This window comes from Arachis ipaensis, chromosome B7, assembly GCF_059453495.1.
Source record: "Arachis ipaensis isolate K30076 ecotype BB chromosome B7, ASM5945349v1, whole genome shotgun sequence".
In the NCBI taxonomy this organism is placed as follows: domain Eukaryota; kingdom Viridiplantae; phylum Streptophyta; class Magnoliopsida; order Fabales; family Fabaceae; genus Arachis; species Arachis ipaensis.
This window is the reverse complement of record NC_142442.1, coordinates 19,647,544-19,669,665: the sequence shown is the minus strand read 5'-3', so window position 1 is coordinate 19,669,665 and position 22,122 is coordinate 19,647,544. Positions and strand designations below refer to the sequence as shown.

General features: G+C 32.5%; 2 protein-coding genes across 2 annotated transcripts; both read right to left on the bottom strand.

Moving 5' to 3' along the window:
- Window positions 1–4,545: 4,545 nt before the first annotated feature.
- Window positions 4,546–12,636, bottom strand: ABCB25 (ABC transporter of the mitochondrion 3). The gene is made up of 20 exons (XM_016310916.3): window positions 11,782–12,636; window positions 11,433–11,678; window positions 11,096–11,282; window positions 10,062–10,123; window positions 9,811–9,854; window positions 9,231–9,333; window positions 8,916–9,023; window positions 8,638–8,721; window positions 8,452–8,512; window positions 7,981–8,126; window positions 7,631–7,747; window positions 6,943–7,028; window positions 6,689–6,777; window positions 6,293–6,348; window positions 6,055–6,135; window positions 5,897–5,962; window positions 5,734–5,826; window positions 5,586–5,650; window positions 5,209–5,344; window positions 4,546–5,031 (listed from the first exon to the last, which is right to left on the bottom strand). Exons 1-20 carry the CDS (start codon window positions 12,100–12,102, stop codon window positions 4,882–4,884), a joined length of 2,301 nt encoding a protein of 766 aa, XP_016166402.1. The 5' UTR covers window positions 12,103–12,636; the 3' UTR covers window positions 4,546–4,881.
- A 569-nt stretch (window positions 12,637–13,205) lies between these two features.
- On the bottom strand, window positions 13,206–20,744 carry LOC107609091 (Tetratricopeptide repeat (TPR)-like superfamily protein). Its single transcript, XM_016310925.3, has 13 exons — window positions 20,208–20,744; window positions 18,728–18,879; window positions 18,069–18,210; window positions 17,592–17,708; window positions 16,954–17,455; window positions 16,808–16,846; window positions 16,583–16,704; window positions 16,205–16,351; window positions 15,931–16,020; window positions 15,700–15,824; window positions 14,916–15,121; window positions 13,890–14,014; window positions 13,206–13,803 (listed from the first exon to the last, which is right to left on the bottom strand). The coding sequence occupies exons 1-13, from the start codon at window positions 20,418–20,420 to the stop codon at window positions 13,615–13,617; spliced, it is 2,169 nt and encodes a 722-aa protein (XP_016166411.1). The 5' UTR covers window positions 20,421–20,744; the 3' UTR covers window positions 13,206–13,614.
- Between the last annotated feature and the right edge of the window lie 1,378 nt (window positions 20,745–22,122).

Sequence of the window (22,122 nt, the reverse complement as noted above, 5' to 3'; positions counted from 1 at the left end):
GTAACTTCTTCAGAGCGACCTTGACGCAGTTCACCTTAGAGACAGAAAGATTATGGTAACAGAGGCAGATATTGAGGAGGTCCTCCACTGTCAGCCCAAAGTTAGTCACAAGGACGCTTTTCAGAGGGCTAAGGTGAAGATGCATAGCCTGACCTTTGACTATGATGCAGTGAGGAGTGTGGTTGCCCAGCCGGACGCCCCTTGGGAGATGGATGCCTTGAAATTGAAACCCAAGGGGATGAGATTTGACTATTTGACGAAGGAGGCTAAGGTATGGCGGCAGATACTTGCTCACTACGTCATGCCTAGCACTCACTTCACTGAGATCCCAGTTGACATGCTAGTCCTGATTGGGTGCATCATTGAGGGGAAGGAGCTGTACTTTCTCAGACTTATCAGGAAGTTCATGTGGCGAGCCCATATCAGGGGCACCCTCCCTTTTCCTAGTTTGGTCACGGAGCTTGCTCACTGGGCTGGAGTACCCTGGCTTCGAGATGATGAGTCGCCACCAGCAGTCCACGGAAAGGAGAAGGTTATTCTGTGAGGGACTTGGGTGAGTGACAGACCACCAGCCTCCAAAACCCAGTCCAACTCATTTCTGAAGCTATTTCAACCCAAAGTGAAGAAGGATGAAGGGGGGAGCATTTAGATTAGTTATGATGAGCCTTTAGTTAGTTTTCTCGAGAGAGAAGCTCCCTCTTCTCTCTAGAATTAGGTTAGGATTAGGTTAAATTCTCTTAGATCTAGGGTTAATTTCTTGTCTTCATCTTATTTTCTTTACAATTCCTTGTTGTAGTGTCTTGATTTTTCTATGTCTTCTTGTTAATTTCTCATTTTGGTAATTTTTATGTTGTGAACACTCTTGTCAATTTAATTTTTTTTTAATGCAATTTGAGATATTTCATGTTAATTTTGCTTCCTTTAGTTATTGTTGTTGATTTCTTGTATTGGGTAGTAGTAGATTTCATTAATTCTTGCAATTTATAATGCTTTCCTTTTATGCCTTCCAAGTGTTTGACAAAATGTTTAGTTGGATGTTAGAGTAGCTTTTTGAGCATTCTTGGCTTGGAAGGAGAGAAATTAGGCAATTTTGAGTCATTAATACCCAATTTAGATTGGTGATTTAGGGTTGTTAGTTAATATTGTTTCCATTGACTCTAATCTCTTGGTAATTCAATTAGTAGGTTGATTAGGACTTTTGGATTGAGATTAACTAGTCTTATTTGACTTTCTCTCATGTGAAGATAATTTTGTACCTTCTTCCATTGTTAGAGATGACTAAATAAGATAAGCTCTTGATAAATATTGTATGATCATTAATGACTAGGATAGAAAGCTTAATTCTCAACCCTTGCCATGAATGTCTCTCTTTAGTAATTGTTTCTTTAATTATTTGATTTACATTTCTTGCACTTTTACCACCCCACCCCTTTTGATACCATAACCAATAATACGCATACCTCACTGCAATACCTCACTCCAACTCCTTGAGAAGATGACCCGAGATTTAAATACTTCGATTACTTTTATATTGGGGTTGGACTTGTGATAACCAAAACACTTATTAAACTTTGATGTGAAGATCGATTATCGGTGTGGACTATGCTCACAACGAAATTATTTTACTAAAATTTCGAACCGGTACCAATTCTCTCTCATCATTTCCCAGGGTATGAATTTTATTTGAGCGCTCTCTCTCTACAACACTAGTGCCCCATTTCTCTCCTTTGCTGTGATGTAGTGTCCTCAATCAGAATTTCATTTGTCTATTTATGTTACAGGGATATTATTATTATTATTATTATTATTATTATTATTATAATATGAGATAATCTATTTGCAATTTAGTTTTGTTTCTCTTGTACATATATAGAACGAACTTATTAATCCATTTTTTTCACTATATTGGAAATATGTTATTTTACTAAATGCATATTATTTTCTAAAATTTTAAATATTAATTATTTTAAATATTAAATCTATTTTTGTTTAAGTTATTTAAAAAAGAGATAAAATTAAAAAAGAATAAAAAAATAAAAAGAAACTTTATTTTCAATCATAGAAGATGTATTTAACACTCATGACCATTTTTTTATTTCTGTTTTCTTTTTTATATTTAAAATAATCTAGGGAGAGACAAATTTCAATAATAGATTATAAAAATATTTTAAACGTGATATATTATGCTATATTTAAGTACTATAATATAAGAAAGAAATTAAATCACATCACATATAGTGTAAGTATGATTTCTTTTAGTTTATTTATAATTATTAAAGAGAAATAATATTAGTATTAAAGATTAATATTAGCTAAAATAAAAAAATTAATAAAAAAAATTGAAAGTCTAATAATTCTTGAATAAAGATAATGAAATTCACACATGATAAAAATTATATAATTAATAGTGATTACTTTTTTACTTTTATCACTTTACAATTCTCCTTATTTTAAAAGATATTTTTTCTAGCAGTTAATACATTGAATAACTTAAAAAATAAGTGTTTGGTTAGATTAACTTTAAAAAAAATATTTTTTTAAAATTATAAAATAATTTTATTAAATTTTAAACATAATTAAATGATATGATTGTATTAAAATTCAGAGTTCATAATTTATAAAACTAATCTCGATGAAATATATTTAAAATAAAAGGATTAATTATCTTTTTTATAAGTATAGTTTTTTTTATGTTTCTATAAGTGCAATTTTTATTCGACTATTTATCTATTATTATATAGAGAAAAAGGCTATTTTCACACCTCAATTAATAAAATTTTACTTAATTATCTTAAATTATTTTTTTTCTATTTTATAGCTAAATTAATAATTTATTAAGTAAAAATTTAATATTACCCAAACTTATTATCCCTAATACTATAAAATTAAATTAATGTTATTTTTTAATAATGTAATAATAGTCATGTGCATCTATAAGACATGGCATATAGTATATATTACATGATAATAAAAAAATAATTAACAGATGAATTATAAGGTACAATATATATATTCTGAATTTTCATCTAACATTATTTTATTATCTTTATGCAATTTAAACTAATACCGAATAAACTAAAATTATAAGAAATTTTTATGTCAATTTCACAGATTTTATACAAATTTAGTTATTTTACTTGATAATTATATACAGTAGGAAAGAATTTTATTCTAATACTTAAATAAAATAAAAATTATTTTTAAATAAAAGAAAGAATTATATTGATATTGATTTTTAATTATATTTAGAAATTATTATTATTAAAAAATTTATTTGAATCAAATTTTTATGTATAAAAGAAAATTTATTTAATTTTTTGTTTAATTTTTTTAACTATTTCTTGACTTAATCAATTTTAAACTCTTCTATTCACCTTCATCATGTCCGTCCCAACTCCCAACATAGCTGCTAGGTCACAGCTGTGCATTTTCCATTTCTTTAGCGGTCCATTATAGTCTTTTTTTTTATTATTTCGGGCTACAAATATCAGGGAGTGGATCATTTTCAATGAAAAAAAAATTAAATAGTGTTTAGATCTCACATTTTATTATTCTCTCTCTTATTAATTTTTGGTCCCACATATAGAATTAAATGTGAGAGATCACACTTTATTCTCTCCAATAAAAAAAATAGAAAGAATCCATTTCTCAAGTGTCATTGTGAGCTACACTCCATGACAAATTCAAACTTTGCTGTTGGATTGTACATGACATACCAGACTTCCAATAAAATATACTGGAGCACCCGAAACGTTTTCTATAGTTTATACTTTTTGAATTTAGATCTTTGAATTTAGATCTTTTAAATTTTAAATTTGTACTTTAAAGGGTAAAGTGTGATCTTCTACCTTTGAATGGTTTCTCTCTCATATTTATTCTTAGTCTCACCTATAAAATAAATGGTAAGAGATTATACTTTATTCTTTAAAGTGAAATTCAAACTTTAGAGAATCCAAATCAATACTTTTTTTTATACAATTTAGTAGCTGGATTCCTCAGAAGGAGAAACCATAAGAAAAATATTGGATGGTTGTGCTCCAAGAAACGTTATCTGACAAATGTTGAAATCGAAAGAAAACCCTATCAACAAAAATAAAAATAAAAATAAAATAAAATATTACTTTGTGTATTTCATTTATGACATGAAAAATGTTGAATTCTTCTATGGGTATAGTGGTAAATTCTACAGTGAATATGATTATAATAACTACAGTAGTTATATAATTTGGATAACATTTTAAAAATATAACAAAAATTAATGGCATAAATTTTTTATTATTTAACAACGCTATATAATTTAATTGTACTTTAAAAAAATATAAATGATAAAAAAATGGCATTAATCTTTACTAAAATTTTCAAGTATCGTCAAAATTTCATGATAACCATAATCACAATAACCACCATGAAAAGTATGTTAAAATATTTGGCATTAAGCAAACAAAATGAAAAAATTGTGAATAGAAATGGGCTATGTCGGTTTTCAGACAGAAAAATCAAGTTAAAATGTCAATTGTACAAACACTTTGTTATGTTGGTTTTTACTTTTTAGACAAAGAAAATTAATTAAATTTAATATCAATTATACAAACTCTTAACTTTTGAGATTGCCTTTGAGCATCAAAACCTAGCGTAAATGTTGCATTATGCAATCAAATCCACACTCAAAATTGATGTTCACTTTCTGAATGACCCCCACAATCTATTATGTGCAATATTTTATTTGGCCTAGCTGAATGTAATAATACCCTAGGCTAAATTGGGTTTATTAACAGGCTAACTATTAGTAAACATCAAAATTGTCATTAAATTACATGCATATATATATATGCTCTAAGCTCTATTAACATTTTTCTTTTCCCTTCTGAAGCTTCATTTTGTTTAAGTTTGAACACCAAGTTTGATAGCTGTATCGATTGCATCAATTGTGTTATTTTGTTGTCCCCAGAGCTGTGCATATCTTCCTCCATTTGATAAGAGAACTTCATGGGGTCCTTGTTCAATCACCTTTCCATTTTCCAAAACTATGATCTGTAGCATTTCCATATAAAGATTTTCAACATAAGTCTTGGCTTGTAATACAGTTCTTCAACATATAAAATTACAAGTATGTTTTATTTTGTTAAATTAACGATCATAAAAAACAGCTAGACATTAACATGAAATATAGCAGACTCCAGATGGTTTAACGACATAAATTAGGCTTACCTCGTCACACTGCATTGCGGTAGTAAGCCTGTGAGCAATGAATATGGAAGTTCGGTTATTCGATAGCGACTTCAATGCACTTAAAATCTCTGCTTCTGTTGTGCTGTCAAGAGCACTTGTAGCTTCATCACACAACCTAAGAACAAGAAAAAGGACAAGAAGTTTTTCAAAAAATTGCATAGGTGTACAATAAAGCATGCAAATGGGTAACAAGTTTGAAAAAGTGAAAATAGGGCCTTTTCTTTTACTTAGTATTTTAACTTTAGAGTATTGGTATAGTAAATATGGTTAAATTCAATAGTCGAGAACCTATTCCACATATCGATTACAGTTGTGATGAGTTCAATGTTCCTTTACGGGATAACTAGAAAACTCACAGTATCGCAGGTGCTTTTAAGAAAGCACGAGCTAGGGCAACACGTTGCTTCTCGCCACCACTTAGCTGTAGGGTAAAAGAAGTCACTCGGTCATTTTAGAATTTGTCATTGTAAAGATGCAAAGAATTTCACAAGGTTTGAATATCACCTTGAGCCCTCGCTCTCCCACAACAGTCGAATATTTCTGAGGAAAATTCATGATAGTGTCATGAATTGCCGCTTGCCGAGCAGCATTGTAGACCTGTATGCATATATGACATAGCTAAGAAATAGCTTGGAAAAGAAGGGAATTCACAATGCAAAGAAGTTACCTCTTCTTCTGTAGCTGAAAGTCGACCATAGTGAATATTATGAAATATGGTATCATTGAAAAGTACCTGAAACATAAACATTCAGGTTTTCAAAACCTCATGAATCTGGCACAGGCAACGAAGCGAGGTTAAAGACATAGATGCTTTGTTCAACTTACAGTGTCTTGAGGAACAACACCGATGAGCTTCCGCAAACTCTCAAGGGTTACCTGCTGAATATCTTGACCATCTATCCTTATCTGTAAGATACAAGTTGCAAATGAGAAATTGAGAATGTGGGAGAAAAGTAACGAGCATCCTAATGATTAAAAAAGACAACAAAAATCAATGCTAACTGGATAGGATATGTTACATATATATAGATCAATAGAATAAATTTACTTAATCTTTTCTCACATTTCCAGAATGAGGATCAAAAAACCTGAATATCAATCTAAGAATCGTTGATTTTCCTGCCAAGTATAGACAAATTTGAAACATGTCAGATATGCAACTTTATAATAGAGCATAGAATATTAAAGAACCAGATAGTATTGCAGGGTGGACCAAAAAAAATATCATATCTAAAAACAAGTCAGCAGAGCATACATGATCGAAAAGGTACTTACCATAGCTTTTCTTCAAACTAGCCGTTGCCTAAGATTACGATAAAGTATAATTCCAATATGATGGGAGATACGACAGATATGACTAAATTATGCACAAATAGATGCACCAGCACATGGCTAAGCGCAACTCATCATATGTATTACCTTTAAGAAAACAAAATTAATTAATCATGCTGGACCTTACCACTTCCGCTTGTTCCGACAATTGCCACGCTTTTACCAGCTGGCACAACAAGTGATACCCCATCTAGTATCTTTCTTTCTGTGAGGTAACTGCAGTAACAGCAGGCATCAACAAGAAACCACACAAAATAAATGTTAGTCATATACTCAAATGTTGGCAGTGTAAGCAATATGTCATAGAACATTTATTTAATTGGTCACTGAACACAAAAACACATTTGCAAATTGTACAGGAATGGCAGAACAGCTACCAACCTAAAATGTACATTGTCAAATTCGATTCTTCCTCCATCAAATCTTAGAGGCTTTGCATCTTCTTTATCCTTAATGTCTGCTGTTTCCTGTAAAAGAATAATTATAAAATAAAAAACATAAAGTATCATGCACTCAGGCAAGTAAATAAAATTGCCGGCAAACATGATCACATACACACATATATAGCATATCTTTGAATAAACCTAGTTACAAGAAAAAAAACTCCTTTTGCAAATATCTAATAAATCCCACAACAATGTAAATATTTTATGAAAAATGATTGAGAGTCCTAACTCATCCTCCTAATTTATAAGTAATGAACGTTTCAAAATTTTTCATCTTTTTTGTTTTCAAAAAATAACATATACATTTGAATTTTTACTCATTTTAAGAATTAGGAAAATGAAATAAGACTCTCAGTCATTACTCATATTTTATAAACAAAACCACCAAGAACAAACGTAGAAAAAATAATAAAAAAGATATTATTAACTCAAGTATGAATATTACAAAATTATTGATGTCACCAAAATCTCCTGTAATCCAAAGACTCATATCATATAGTATTTTGTCTATTATCCTCACACATATAAGTACATATTTTTGGTGAAAGAAGGAAATTTAATGCTCAACACCTATCTAGAATTTAATTACAAAATAATTTTTAAAAGTTTAATGGGGAACATACCTCAAGTAACTGAAACATGGACTTCATGTCAACTAGACTCTGTATAGTCTCGCGATAAACACTACCTAGGAAGTTGAGTGGAAGAGACAGTTGGAAGAGAAGGCCATTGACCATAACCTGCATATTGAATTTAAATTATATATAATTCAGACCATAAAACTTCAATAAGGATTCAATTTATTAGCTAAATAAAGACTTCATTAACATAAAAAAAAAAAGATAACTGCAAAGAACTTTTTTTTTAACTAAAGAACGGATTACATACAGAAGAACAATGGTAGGAGATACCACCACAAATTATATATGTAGAAAAAAGAAAGACATAAAATTTGATTTGACGAGAACATTACCAAATCACCAACTGTCAACCTGCCGTCCATAATCCCATAGGAACACAGAACCATTGCTGTTGATAGAGCTGTACTAAATATAATATTTTGACCGAAGTTTAACAAAGCAAGACTGCGTTGTGTTTTCAGAGCAGCACCCTCATACTCTGGATTACAACAATAAAAACCACAGCAGCATAAATGATGTCAATTATAATTAAAAGAAAATCAGAAATAATTGGGGCAAGAAGCATAAATGAAATTTAAGAAGCAACACAGGTGGTTGCTTCAGCTATAAAATATTTGTTGAAGATAAACAATGTAGTACAGAATCTACATATTAGTATCTGGTTACTGCTGATATAACAAGATATCTTCATTTAAAGTGTAATACACATGTAGCTAGAGTAGTATCATTATCTCACTAAAGCTTTTGAAGTGCATGAGTTACTAAAGAACAAAAACAATTTTCGACAAGTAAAACTAACTTACTCTTTAGGTACTCATCATATTTATCAGCTTCATAATCTTCATTATTGAAATATTTGACAGTCTATAAAACAAAAAGAGAGGGAAGAAAAAAAATCATCAACCCCACACTGGCGACACAAATGCTTAGATGAAAATCAAACTATAATTATCAATCAAAATATTTCTATCAATAACGAAAAAGCTCACCTCATAATTAATCAGCGAATCAATAGCCTTTGTACTAGCATCATTATCAGCCTTATTCATGGCTTTCCTGAACTTAGTCCTCCACTGAAAATACAAGAAACATGACAGTAAAAATTAGTCAATATTGACAATTTGAACCATTAAAACTTAATAACTTATGTTTAAAAAGAACAAAAAGTGAAATAATGCAACAGGTTGAAACAACACCAGCAAAATATATACTATAAAGCACCAAACCTCAATATATTAGATATTCAGATCAGCTCAAAGGATGATACCTGTGTGATAGTCAGTGTAAACATAACATAAGCAGCAACCGATAGAGAAGTAATCCATGCAAAAGGAGCTCCAAATTTGTAGGCCAATATACCTGATACCATAGATATCTGGATGGAGACATGTTAAATCTGCCGAAGTTGTTCAAGGAAAAAGAAGCAAGAGTTGGGATGCAAAAATAATTGTAAAAATCATTCATGTAAAATCAAAGATGTCAGGAAGTCATGTGCAAAATCCAAGTCCTCATTAATATCTTCAATTTTTAGTAGTAACCAATATTTATAAAATACATTATTGACGGAATAACTAAGGCGTACCTCTAATATAGTGGGGACTACATTAAACACCATAGACGAGAGTATGAAATTTATTGCACGGCTTCCACGATCAATTATTCTACTTAGGCCACCAGTTTCTCGGCTGCAAATATAATGTCAAGGTGAGAAGCATACACAATGAAAAAATAAAAAAGCACACTCTAAAGACATAGGCAAAGAATCATAAATAGATGTGAATATCTTGTAGTTTGATAGTTTAGTCAATAAAAGGTCACATTTAAATAATTTTTCAGAGCCCTCAGCAATGACTGGTTAAGAATGTCCAAGTGCAGGACTAAGCACAAACTAGCAGTTTGGATACATGATTTCACTTTTAATCATCAACAAATACAGGTAGGCCTTCTTCAGTGGAGAAATTAACCATGATGAATAGAGATTACAGGAGGATCTGTTTAACACACAAACCATATAGGCCCATTTCCACTTCCACCAAAAATTTCATGGAGAATTCCAGAGACATTTTGTAAGTTCTCCATTTGGTTTTATAAAAGCATATTAGCAGCTGATAAATGTAAACATATAAGAATTATTATTCCTCATACCAAGCAAAAAGCCATACCTTAGATGATACCGGAGGTCAAGGTCATGCAAATGTGAGAAGACCTGAGATAGTAAATTGACTTAAATTGAGTATTTAAAATAAAATTTTGCATAATTTGGCAAGGGGAAAAATCTATTTAAAAATGGAATCTAATTCAAATCTGTTAACCTATTAATACAAGAAGGTGTACTTGGAAAAAGTTTCTTCTCAGGATCCCTAAAGGAATGATGAATATTGAATGACAAACTGAAACCATTGAAGCAACATACCTTCCTAGATACTAGGCGAATTGTTCGTAGTGCTACCTTAGAAAATACCGCAGTCCGCAATTCTGCCACAAAAGTAGCATCCAGCTTATAAAAAAAATCATGCAAAGTCACAAAACATGGATAAAATGTAACCAGACCAAAAGTGTAAAGCAAACTGCCTTCATAGAGACACTAGCAGCAGTGTATATGTCTAATGAGCATATAAAAGCCAATTCTAGCTATATATATATTCACTTTATGTGCATTTAAGTAATTTTCTCAATGTTTTTATTGTCTGTTTGGAAGAACATGGCTTGGGAAATTATTGGGCTGGGATGGATTCTGTTTTCTTTTCAGGTTTTAAAATCAAAATTTGATGTTTCGAAAGAAACCAGATTGGGACCTTTATAATTAGTCATAGCAGATGAGGGCTTTATTATTTATGCTTGAGGGATAGTCATAGGGTGCCCATCAAATTTAGTCGGGAGAGAGTTATAATTTTAACTTCTCTCTGGTGTTCTACCAATGTCTGTTTCAAATTCAAGGGTGTTACCATCTCCAATATGCAGAGTGTACCGGCAGCCTGTTCGACTCAAACTTTCCTCTCTTTCTTTTATTGTTATTTTTTTTTCCTTCAGAGGATGCACCTCATCTTCACCTTCAGGCCTAGTCTACCTAATTCTCTCCTCTAGCAATGCTCATTTCTCTGTTATATTTAGATAAGTTAAAAAAAGAAAGAAAGTAAAATCAATAACATTTTTATGGTAGATAAATTATTAATATAAATACAAGTCCAACGAGCCTAAAATATAACTCCAACCCAAATTCTTTTGAGAAGGCAAGGGATTATAATTTAACATGCTAAGCCAGCCAATTCCACCCCCAACCCCCGGGATTATGGGAAACCGAATAATAACAATATGAGTATTACTAACACCTATTTTACTATAACTGAATCCAGGTTTAGCTTCAAAGAGAAATAACAGGTAGACATTTAACTTCAAATGACACATTCAACAAGTACACAAGTAGCACATCAACTGAGTTGTAAATACCGTTGAACGCTGAAGCTCCGGTACGAGCAATTCCATATCCAACCAACACAGCCACTGGTGTCGCAAAAAGAGCCACTGCAGTTGAATTCGCAGCCGTAAAAGAAGCAAGAGAATCAGCATTGCCTGTGGCAGTTGTCAACCAATCAACAGCCAGCTTGAAAAAGAAAGGTACTTGAACATTCAAAACCTGAAGAAACAAAAAACAGCACATCAATCAACCATTAGACACAGCAGCAAAGACCAAAATGCCAATTGAGTGAATTTGACAGACAGAAATGTTTAGCATCACAAAATTAATCAAAACACAACAAACAACAAATCAATCAGGTAACCTGACCTTAGCCCCAACAAGGAAACCCAAAGCAGCCACAACCCGAAACCGAAATTCAGGATTCTCTTTCATCCACAGGTAACTGGCAAGCGTCCGAAGGATCTTCATATCAGCAACTTGATCCCCTGAAGCTGACTTAACAATGCTGGAAACATTCTTTTTGTTACTGGTACTCTCATTCTGCTTAGGTGCAGCTGCATCATCATTTTTAGTTGAAGTTGAGAACAATGCTCTTCCATCTACCGTTGAACTCTGCTTCATACACAATTCCACAAAGTCATCATCAAATCCATTGAATTTCAACTAATCAAACAAAAGTTCCTTCAAAGAAAAAGTAAGAGGCATTTTAACGAACAGTTTGTAGTATATAAGGCCTGGTTACTCTGCCATGTAGTGAAGGAGATGAATTTGACGAGGAAGAGGAAGGTGATGAATCCGAGAGGAACCCCTTTACAGAGAAAAGCAAACTTGGGCATGTTGTGTGTTGTTGCGGATGGTTTCCAAAACCAAAATTTTTGCTTCCTATGCTTCTGTGAATTGAGTTTCTGCTTATGCCAGAAGCAGTTAAGAGCAACCGAACATGATTTCCACTTACACTGTGAGAGGCAAAAATAGTGGTGGGTCTAACATCGCGTTGAAGAAGATGCTTAGATGCAGAAGCAGCAGCAGCAAGCATAATTGTTATTCTGAAAACCGCAAAATCTGAAACTTTTGTGTTATGAAAATGGGTTGGAGCCAAAACGAAGAAACATGAGAAGAAGAAAAGGAATTTTCTGAGGTTTTTAATGGATTTTGGAAACCCTAAATGGAATTGAATATTCAGAAGTGAAGAAGTTTTCTTTGTCGGTCTAGTGTGTATTGTGCAGAAATGTTACTGGTTCAAAGGGAGAATTTCTTATACATTTTCTTGTGTACATTCAAAAAGGAGAATATGGAATTGAAATGTGTGAGAGAGAGAAAGAGAAAGAGAATATTGTTAGCGTGGTTGCGGTTTTTCTTTCTAGTTTGGTGGGGGTATTTGATTTCTTACTCGAGTTCAGTTTAGTAGTTACTAGTTAGTGTTAACAAAAATGGCAAATGATGATGTTTCCCCCCTTTTCCCCTTTATCTGAGCCAAGTTCATTCTTCATTTTCTATCTGGCAAATGTATGAGTATGACAAGAATGAAAGATCTAATAGGCAATTAAAATATTAGATCACGTTTTCGTCTAACTTCTGGAGATGTTTATGACTTTCTTTTAAATAGCAGTATAATTATATTCAAATTAAAATAGTAAGTGTAATTTTTTTAAGTTTAATCATGTATTTTAATAACTCTGAATTTTTAAGTATTTTTATTTGGACTTGTAAAACCCATTTCCTAGTGACTTGAGTTTATACCAATCATTCATCTTGCTTCACCTTCGCGTGTCTCACACCTCATGGTCTAGTATAAGACATGATACAAATATAAAATAAAGACACACATCTAATATTTAGTAATAAAAATAAGTATACAAGACAACATATTTCACAATCCAATATTTTGTCCTAAAAGAATGGATGAAGGATCAGAAGCTTTTGTATCTCTATTTCTATAACTAAATGGTGTAGCCACATTTAGTAGCAGCTTTTAAATATGCTCATTTTGCTGTCTATCATTTCTTCTTACTCAAGTTTACAAGAGGATTTTGTCAACAAATCAATCATTCTTGGATAATTGGAAGCATTTTCATCAACTGCCATGCAGCTTGTATAATTGAAGCCAAGCTGTAGAGGCTTGACACGAATAACAAACACTAACTATTTCAAAGAAAAAAAAAAACAAACACACACTTTGCAATTGATTTCCAATTCACATCTCAAGAACGCACATTGACTTGAGTGAATTTAAAAGAATAAATACTATGAACAGCTGAATCAAGCACAATAACTCCTAATCAGGTTACCTTATGAAACCTTACTCCACATTCCCTTGATATAATTACAGAAAATCCCCTATCTTAGGTCAGGGTTACTACACATTCTATTGTACATCTTAATAATAATCATCCTAGTTAACTGTACAGCCTCTTTAAGAGTAATGCACGTGATTGAAAGCCTTCCTGGTAAATTGAAAGCCTTCCTGGTAAGTAGTATGCCATATTACATCCTATCTATCAAAATATGTGAAGCTGCTGCAATTGACTGCAATCTATCCACAAGTACACTAAATTCTCCACTTTCCACGTCTTCTGCTGTTTGTATCAACTAGCCTCGTTGATGATGTAGCAGGTAAAGGTGCTGACAAACCAATAGATTCTGGAATATCAAGATTGACTCCCATAGCTGGCCCTGCCATTGCGCGCTTCATGTCCGTCTCATGTAATTGGCGAACCTCGAACCTCACTTTGGCAATCTAACAATCAAAAGGCAACACAAACATTAATTAACTGAAAGTTCAAACACGTATAGCAAACTGCTGATCAGTCAAGAAGACCATACTATTTCGAGATGAAGAATGGACGCATGTGCATCGGCAAGCCTCTCTTGCAATTCTTCTATCTTTTTTGTCTGATACTCAGCATTCTCCATTTCATTCCCTCTTTCCCCTAATTCTTTATATAAAGCTGCAGGAGCCAAGTGGAGAGTACAACTTGAGGAAGAATAACATTTTAAAAAAGAAAATAACGGAAAAAAGTTACATCTACAATGGTTCAGAGCACCCTTTTGAACATGCTTTTCATAGTAGTCTACTAAGGTATGCATCCTTTCAACCATATCCAAATAATAATGGCAACAGTTTCTCACAAGGTAGGGATGCTTACATTGTCAAATGGCCAATGATTGTAAGCACGCCATTTAATTCTAAATCCTTCTTAATGATTTCGTCCACAGTTGTGTTGCACTTAAATATCGAACTGCCTCCCATATGACCTACTAATCTTTAACCTGGGACGCTGGGACTTCTACAATATACAGGTATTCTCCAATAATAAAACTACCTAGGTTGAGATTATAAAATAATTTTTAACAATAAGTGCTACCCCATCTTTCTCTTTAATAGTTTTGTTTCTAGTTCCGAAATGTCTAATGTTTATTGATCTAAAAAAAATTGCATCTGTGCAGGATAGAGTTTCTTCTCTGAATCCATATCCAAAGTAAAAAGGCTGAAGAGGATTGAGAAGAGGGTATACCGGAGGATTACCTTTCACAACAACAACGACAATAATAATAATAAATCCAATGGACAACAGATTATTTATATCCTATAGATAAAACCTAACAGAAGGAACACCGAAAAAGGAACAGAATTGTAAATTAGACAATCAGTCAAAGCAGTTCACAGAGGGCCGAAATATACACACAAGCCACTCTCTTTCAAAGAAAACATAAACCCAACTACTCTGGAACAACTGCAGAAGCCAGAACATTCTAGAGGCTCTCTGAATATAAGAATAAAAAAGCTTCACTTGATTACTGTAGCTATAGACATGTTGCATTCACAAACTAAGTAGTGTTAGAAAGTACCTGTCAAAATAGATAGCACCCATATCTGAGTTGGAGTATCAGAAAGCTTCTTTGCCAAGGTCAATGATGATCTCAATATCTCCCTGGCTTGTACAGTATCATGCAATGCAAGAGCCAAACTGCCAAGGATCGTCAAATATTGGGAAACAAGTTGAAGGTTACCCAAATAAGTATGCGTCAGCTGCAATCCCCTTGCCAGGCGATTTCTGCAAAATAAAAGTTAACTTAAAAGGAAGGAAGAAAAAGAAAATAGCATGCTAAGGGTGATTATTGAGATTGCTTAGAGGCGATTTGACTGGTTAGAAGTCTTATTGGTATAACCAAAGTTTTCAACTAAAACAAGTTACTAGTGTCAAACTATTGATTGGTTGGATAGAATGTCCCTTCAAATAGTTGTCTAGTTGAATTGGTCGGTTGGGTCTAAAGGTGGTTTTCTAAACAATGGTGTTTGTATATCCCTCCCGATTCTCTGGACATTTTATTCCTCTCTTCTTTACAATGATGCAAATTGATAAATCATAAGATATACCTAAGGCGATTAATTTATCTAACAGTACTTTGATCTACTGCACTTGTGAATATCAACTAGTTACTTCTACCTCAATAAATCAAAAAAGAAAGATAGTTCTGATGCAGATCTATCAAGTATTACATATTTTATACCCAAGTAATTTGTATAACTGCAAATCAACTCCTAGTTCTTGGAAAGATCCTTTGCATACATTCAAAACAATTTTTATGGACAGACAATCCTGGTTGAACAAAACCTGGCTAAAATACTTGCCTTGCTTCTTGAAGATCCTGTCGCTTCATTAATAAAAGACCATAAGCAAAAAGAACACCAGTTTTCTCTCTGACTCCTACAAAGGAATCCATAACACCGTAAACTGGAGTAATCAAATCGAGAGCCTGCAGGAAAATTATGATTTGCTTAAAACATACAGTTGATGGAATTAAATTACTAGACGAAAATATGTAGCAAAAATTCAATTTGGGATTGTAGAAGCTGTTGAACCTGCGAAGAAGATTCAGCATCACCAATGCAGATATACGAGACAGCTGCATAAACTTGACACATAGCTTGCATTGATTTGCTCTCTGTAAGCTGCACAAAAATTTGTTAGTTTCAATATCTTTCAACAATTTATAGTAGTCACCAGTTAGAAAACTACAAAATATGGGCCTATAGCACAACAAATCATCATGTCAATTTGCCACAATCACTAAAGCTGCATACACATCTTGATCACTACTAAAATATGACATCTATCGTTATGTTACAGACACACCTTTACTGCTTCAACAAAGTGAAAAGCAGCTTCGTTATAACAGCCAACAGAATGAGCATATTGGCCTCTAAGCATCTCAATGATGCTCTCACATGCCTGTAATATAGTTGGAAACCGTGTGAACCAATTTTTCATCTGTATCAAAGCCTGCAAAATTGCATAAAATACCATAAATTATTTCAGCTCTGGAGCATAGTAGGACACAATTTCACTGCCAACTTTTTTAAATCACTAGTACAAGAAAATTATCATCATAACAAGCCAGCTAACAAGGTGACATGTTTCAATTGATCCTGAAATATCAACGAAATAAAATACAAATTATCATGTCTTCTCATCTATAGAACTGACAAAATATACCAAAAGCATCTAAACAACCTCTTGGGCTTCTACAAATTCTGCCCGAGTGAGCTCTACGGCCACCTTGTTTTCAAGAAATTGAATTAGTAGCATTAAGTACACACCAGCCATCCAGATAGAAGAGTGTTTCAATTCCACTTCTGCTAAAAATGAAATTTCAATAAGGTTGCATAAGGAAACCTTGTAAATAAACAGCATGAGCACTTTGAAGTTTGAAGACAATATAATGCTAATGAATCTCACCTGTGACACCATCAGTGATTCCAAGCTTCAATAACTCATCTGCAAAGAAGAAACATTACTTCAATAGAGAATTGGTAGTACTTGCAATTCCTGCATAATGACTTTGCCCGTATTCCGTTTAAAAAACAAAACAGTTGCCCACAAACCTTGAATGATTTGCATTCCAGACTCAAAGCGCTTTGTACACTCCTTAAAAAGTCCTTTCGGTCGCCCAAATATAACAACTATTAGATCAACCAATGCATAGACAGCACTTTTAGGAAGCCATTCACCATCAATCGGAGGAGGTGCCAGTGGAAGCTTATCACCTAGTGTCCTTCTGACATTACCAAAATATACAGGTTCCAGAGTTTCGCACCCAGTCGAGTTCAATCCATTCATGTTTTTTAGCTGCTCCTGAATCGATGATTGCTTTTCAGATAATGCTGCTCTATCCCTGTAGTGAAGGTCAGACCGAGAAAGGCTTTGATCCAAAGCATTCAGCTCCTTCATTAGCTCTTGCATTTGTTGTGTTTGCTGCATGTCAGCCTTCATGGCAGCATCCAGATTGTCTACATGGGGTGCAGCATTCTTGTAATCGCAGAGCCGCAGTCGATAGAATATGTGCAGTAATTCATTATAAAAGAGTAAGCCAGGGCATTGTTGTCTCTGATGAGACGAGACCATGGAAGAAACAAAAGAAAAGGTTAAGTCTAGCGAGTTCAGTTGAAAACATGCATCTATCTGAGTGTTCTTTGCAAGAACAAAAAACAGAAAAGCAAAAAGTTAAAGAATCTGCACTCACTTTATCAGGCTCAATTGACTGCCAAATCTCACTGCATCTTTTAACAGCTTGCTCAACCAAATTATCATCATCCCATTGCATGAGGTGGACATGTAATATTGAGGTAGCAAAAAACATCTGGTCCATTATATAAAACAAAAAAGTATTGTCATCCTTTTGGATATATTTGGATGGGGGATAAAAATGGGATGAAATTTTTCATGGATAAGCTCCATGTTTAATTACAAATCAAACTCATCTATGACAATTTCTAGCCCATTCTAGGGAATGTTTGTTGGAGGATAAAAGTGCTCTAGAAATTTTCATAGATGAATGATGTGTAAATTTATGCATGAAACTTATCCATGATACTTTCAGCTCATTTTTACCCCCCTTCCAAACATAGCATTAGTGGTAGAAATTCACTGTCAAATTACAGGTGAAGTGCAGCGAAGGAAGCAAACAACATGTCACTTCTTGTAGCCACTGACAACATACCTGCAACTCTGGGTTGCATATTTCAGTAGCAGTGGTATATCCACATTCTAAGGAAGATATTGAACCCCGGTAGTCACCCTCAATTGACAAAGCATTCGCAAGCTGCGAATTGAAGTTGCAGGACCACAACTTCATTGAAATCCTTCATAAAATTAAACTAAAAACTAAGAATATGTAATTCACAAACCATTAGTTATTACTGAACATAATATAAAATGGACAATTTATAATAACTTTCCAGTTGCATGCCTATACATCATAATCAAATATCAAACAACTTTGTTGTATCAAATGCAATTTCCAGACCAAAAATAAAGTAAATGTAATCATTATTATTGTTATTATTATTATTATATGTAGTACTACTATACACTTCACCATCCAGGTAACACGTATTAATCATATATACAAAGATTCTCACAAAATAAGCATATAATTCCAATATGCAAGTTATAGCTATTATTTTCTTTTGGTCATGGTAAAATGATTACAAGATAACGAATATTATCATTTTCTGCACAAACTACAACTTAATAGACCTTGGGATTTGAAGGTCCATAACAAAACCTGAGTCATAAAGGTTATATTTCACACTAACTAGTAAAAAAAAAGCAAAACTAAGTAAATCAAATAAAATAAAAAAATGAAGCTATGCATACTCATGTCCAGCCGATGCCGTAAGCTCTAGGCCTTTCTGCAATATCTGTTTCTGAGATGGAATAGATCCAACAAGATGGTAGCATTGGCTAAGTAAGCTATATGCTCTGCACTTCAATTCAAAGCATGATGGTATTGACTTTAAAAGCAATTGCTGAAATAACAAAGAGAGAAAAAAAAAAGAAAAAGGAAAAAAGAAAAAACAGTCAGCACTTGTATAAGATCAGCTCCATTATCAAATATCTCTAGAGTTCTATTAAAAATGTCAAAAATACTCTGATAAATTGATAATAAGCTATGAGTTAGCCTCATGATCGCATGACTTAAAGCTAGCACCTCCATTAGGAAAGAACCTGGTGAAAGCATGAGAGTCCATTTTAACTATGTAAAACTAAGTAAACATTTATCAATAACACTATAATATGTGGCGATTGGCACTTTCAATACTCATAATTTTCACCTTACAATTTTCAGTCGGATTTTTTAAACCAAAAAATTTATTCCACAATAATTAGAAATTAGGTCAATAATAGTAGTTGATTGTCTCTAATGACCAAGGTTAACTTTTTGAACTTTGATGTAGCAGGGTTTGAATTGCCTTGATAACACTAGAATCTGTGGCGATTGGCACTTTCAATACTCATAATTTTCACCTTACAATTTTCAGTCGGATTTTTTAAACCAAAAAATTTATTCCACAATAATTAGAAATTAGGTCAATAATAGTAGTTGATTGTCTCTAATGACCAAGGTTAACTTTTTGAAGCTTGATGTAGCAGGGTTTGAATTGCCTTGTTAATTTATATCAATTCTACACTTGTACCTATCTGGTTTAGAATTTTGCAACCTCCATATCAGGTTGGGCATTGTATCATTCCTAAGTCATCCCTCTTATTGTGGTTTTTTTAGCTAAAATGGTGAGTTTAAGTATATAGTTACAACATAGAAATCACTAAAAATATGCAAATTTAGTCATAAAATTAGTGTATGAATTTTTCTTTTCGATGTCCATTTCTGGAAGCATGCCGCTTTATACACCAATATATTACCTAGCCAAAGTACAATTCAAAGTATCAGCTAAAGGTTCCAAACAAGGCATATTTAGGAATTTAGTAAGTTAACCTAATTTCCATAGCATTCCAGCTGCAGATCAAGCAACATGCAAAGCAATCCGTATCCAGGTATCCAACCCAATTCTTTCTCTACACCACGAAGAAGAGAGATTCTACAGCAAAACACATCTCTTTAACTAACACCAGCACTAGTTTTCTCCTTCATAATTCTAGCAATTAGTTTTGAACCTCCCCTCTATTGCTAAATGCTATACTATCCAACTAAACTAGTAGGAGAGAACTCCGAATTCAAAAACCTACAGCAGAAACTACTTCTACTCCAAGTAAATCAAATTAAGAAACTTAATAAGTGCATTAGTGCGAGAAATCATAAAGCAAGATAAGAGAGGGAAAAGAAATGGTACTTAACAGAGCGTTCAAGATGGGACTTGGCGTGAGAGATGTTGTGAGAATGGTGGAGGAGCAAAGTGGCGATGCGGAGGCGCGTCTTGACTTCAACGATCGGAAAGAATGAAACCTGGCTCTGGCATATGGCTTCAAGGCACTTCACCGCTTTCCCTATCTCGCCTCTTCTCTCGTGAAACTCCGCCAAACCCCACAGCCCTTCCGCCACCGCCTCCATTATTTTCAGATTCAACACCACCCCCACCACCAACCTCCTCTTCTTCACCACAACCAAAATTTCTGCTTTATTTTTTTATTATTTGCTTAGTTTTGCTTTTTCTGGATAACAAATTGAAAAAAAAAAAAGTAAAAGGATAATTAGTTAATTACTCCTCTTGTTAGACAGTGAAGTCAAGGACGGGTGAAAACGAGAAGAAAAGAGAAGAAACTGAAACAAGTGAGAAAAGAAAATGCTAAGATTATTTATTTATTTGGTAGGTCTCGAGAGAAGGAACAAAAAAACAAACAAACAACCCTTGATGGGTTTCAACTTTCAAGTTTCAACTTCGACTATTTAGTATTTATCTCCTAGGCCTTTCTTGTGAGCGTTCATGATACTGTTTTGGTCCAAAAATTTTTCCACTGTATACAATATATCAACTCACCAAAAAAAATATATCTCAATATTTTCATGACATGTGAACAAGTTTGGATGCATTTTATAATTGTATAGGTATCACATTTTACAAAAGAACATGTATAGACTATAGAGAACTAATCTTTTAATTAATTAATTAATATTATATTTTTTTAAAAAAAATCATATATTTTGGTAAATTTAGGTTACGAATATTAGAATTTAAAATTTAAAATAAAAAATATAATTTAAAATATTAACTGATTTTGGCTAAAATATTAATTTCTTTTTACAAAAATGGTAAAATGAGAAGTATTTTATAACAAAAATGTTATTCGTACACCAAAATCAGCCACTAATATATTTGGGTATAAATATATGTGTGATTTATTTATTTTCAATGTATATTTATATTTCAGCATGTATTTTATACTGGTGACTGATTTTGGTAGCTGATTTTAGTGTACACGTAGCATAACTTATTTTATAAATCATGAGTTAACTATATTGATTCTCGGTCATATTAATATTAATATAAAGTCATATATATTTAATATTTTTATCATTATTCTTAATAAAATTAAAATTTACACCTCCAAACAAGCTTAAATAGACATATATCATCCACAACCACGAGGGAATATATATACCCCTTACATGATTAATTATCTTAATATTTTTTTTATATATCAAATGTAATTATAAAAAAAAAAAAAAAGAAAAAAACTATCTTAAGATATATTAATACTCGTTTGCCCTTACTCACCTACTTAAATTTTTTAAGCAGAAAATTCATATAAAATATATGAGTAGCTAGCTTCTTGCAAGGAATTGGCCTTTTTCTAGTGAATCTAAATAGTGTGAAGGAAAAGAACAACTAATGTAATACGGAAGTTATTTTTTCAACTAACCACAACCCTAAATTTTGAGTGTGTTTGGAATAAAATAATTTTGGAATTATTTGATTTTATTTAAAATAATTGAATTGAAAATAAATTATTGTATACAAGACCATTCATGTAAATAATGACTCACGTAATTTAACAAGAATTTATTGTACAATTATATGTTTGGATTGGATTACAATTTAACAAGAATTTATTTTATTTGAATTTATAATTTTATATTTTTATCTTTGATTTATTATACAATTATCTACTACCACTAGCTTTGGTAATCCGACTCTGAAAATTCAATCTAACAACTAAAAAAAATATTATTTATTTAAAGTTTTTGTCTTAAAAATAATCTTTTTTATCAAAATATTTTTAAAACTTAAAATAAAAGAATAAAAGGCCCATCT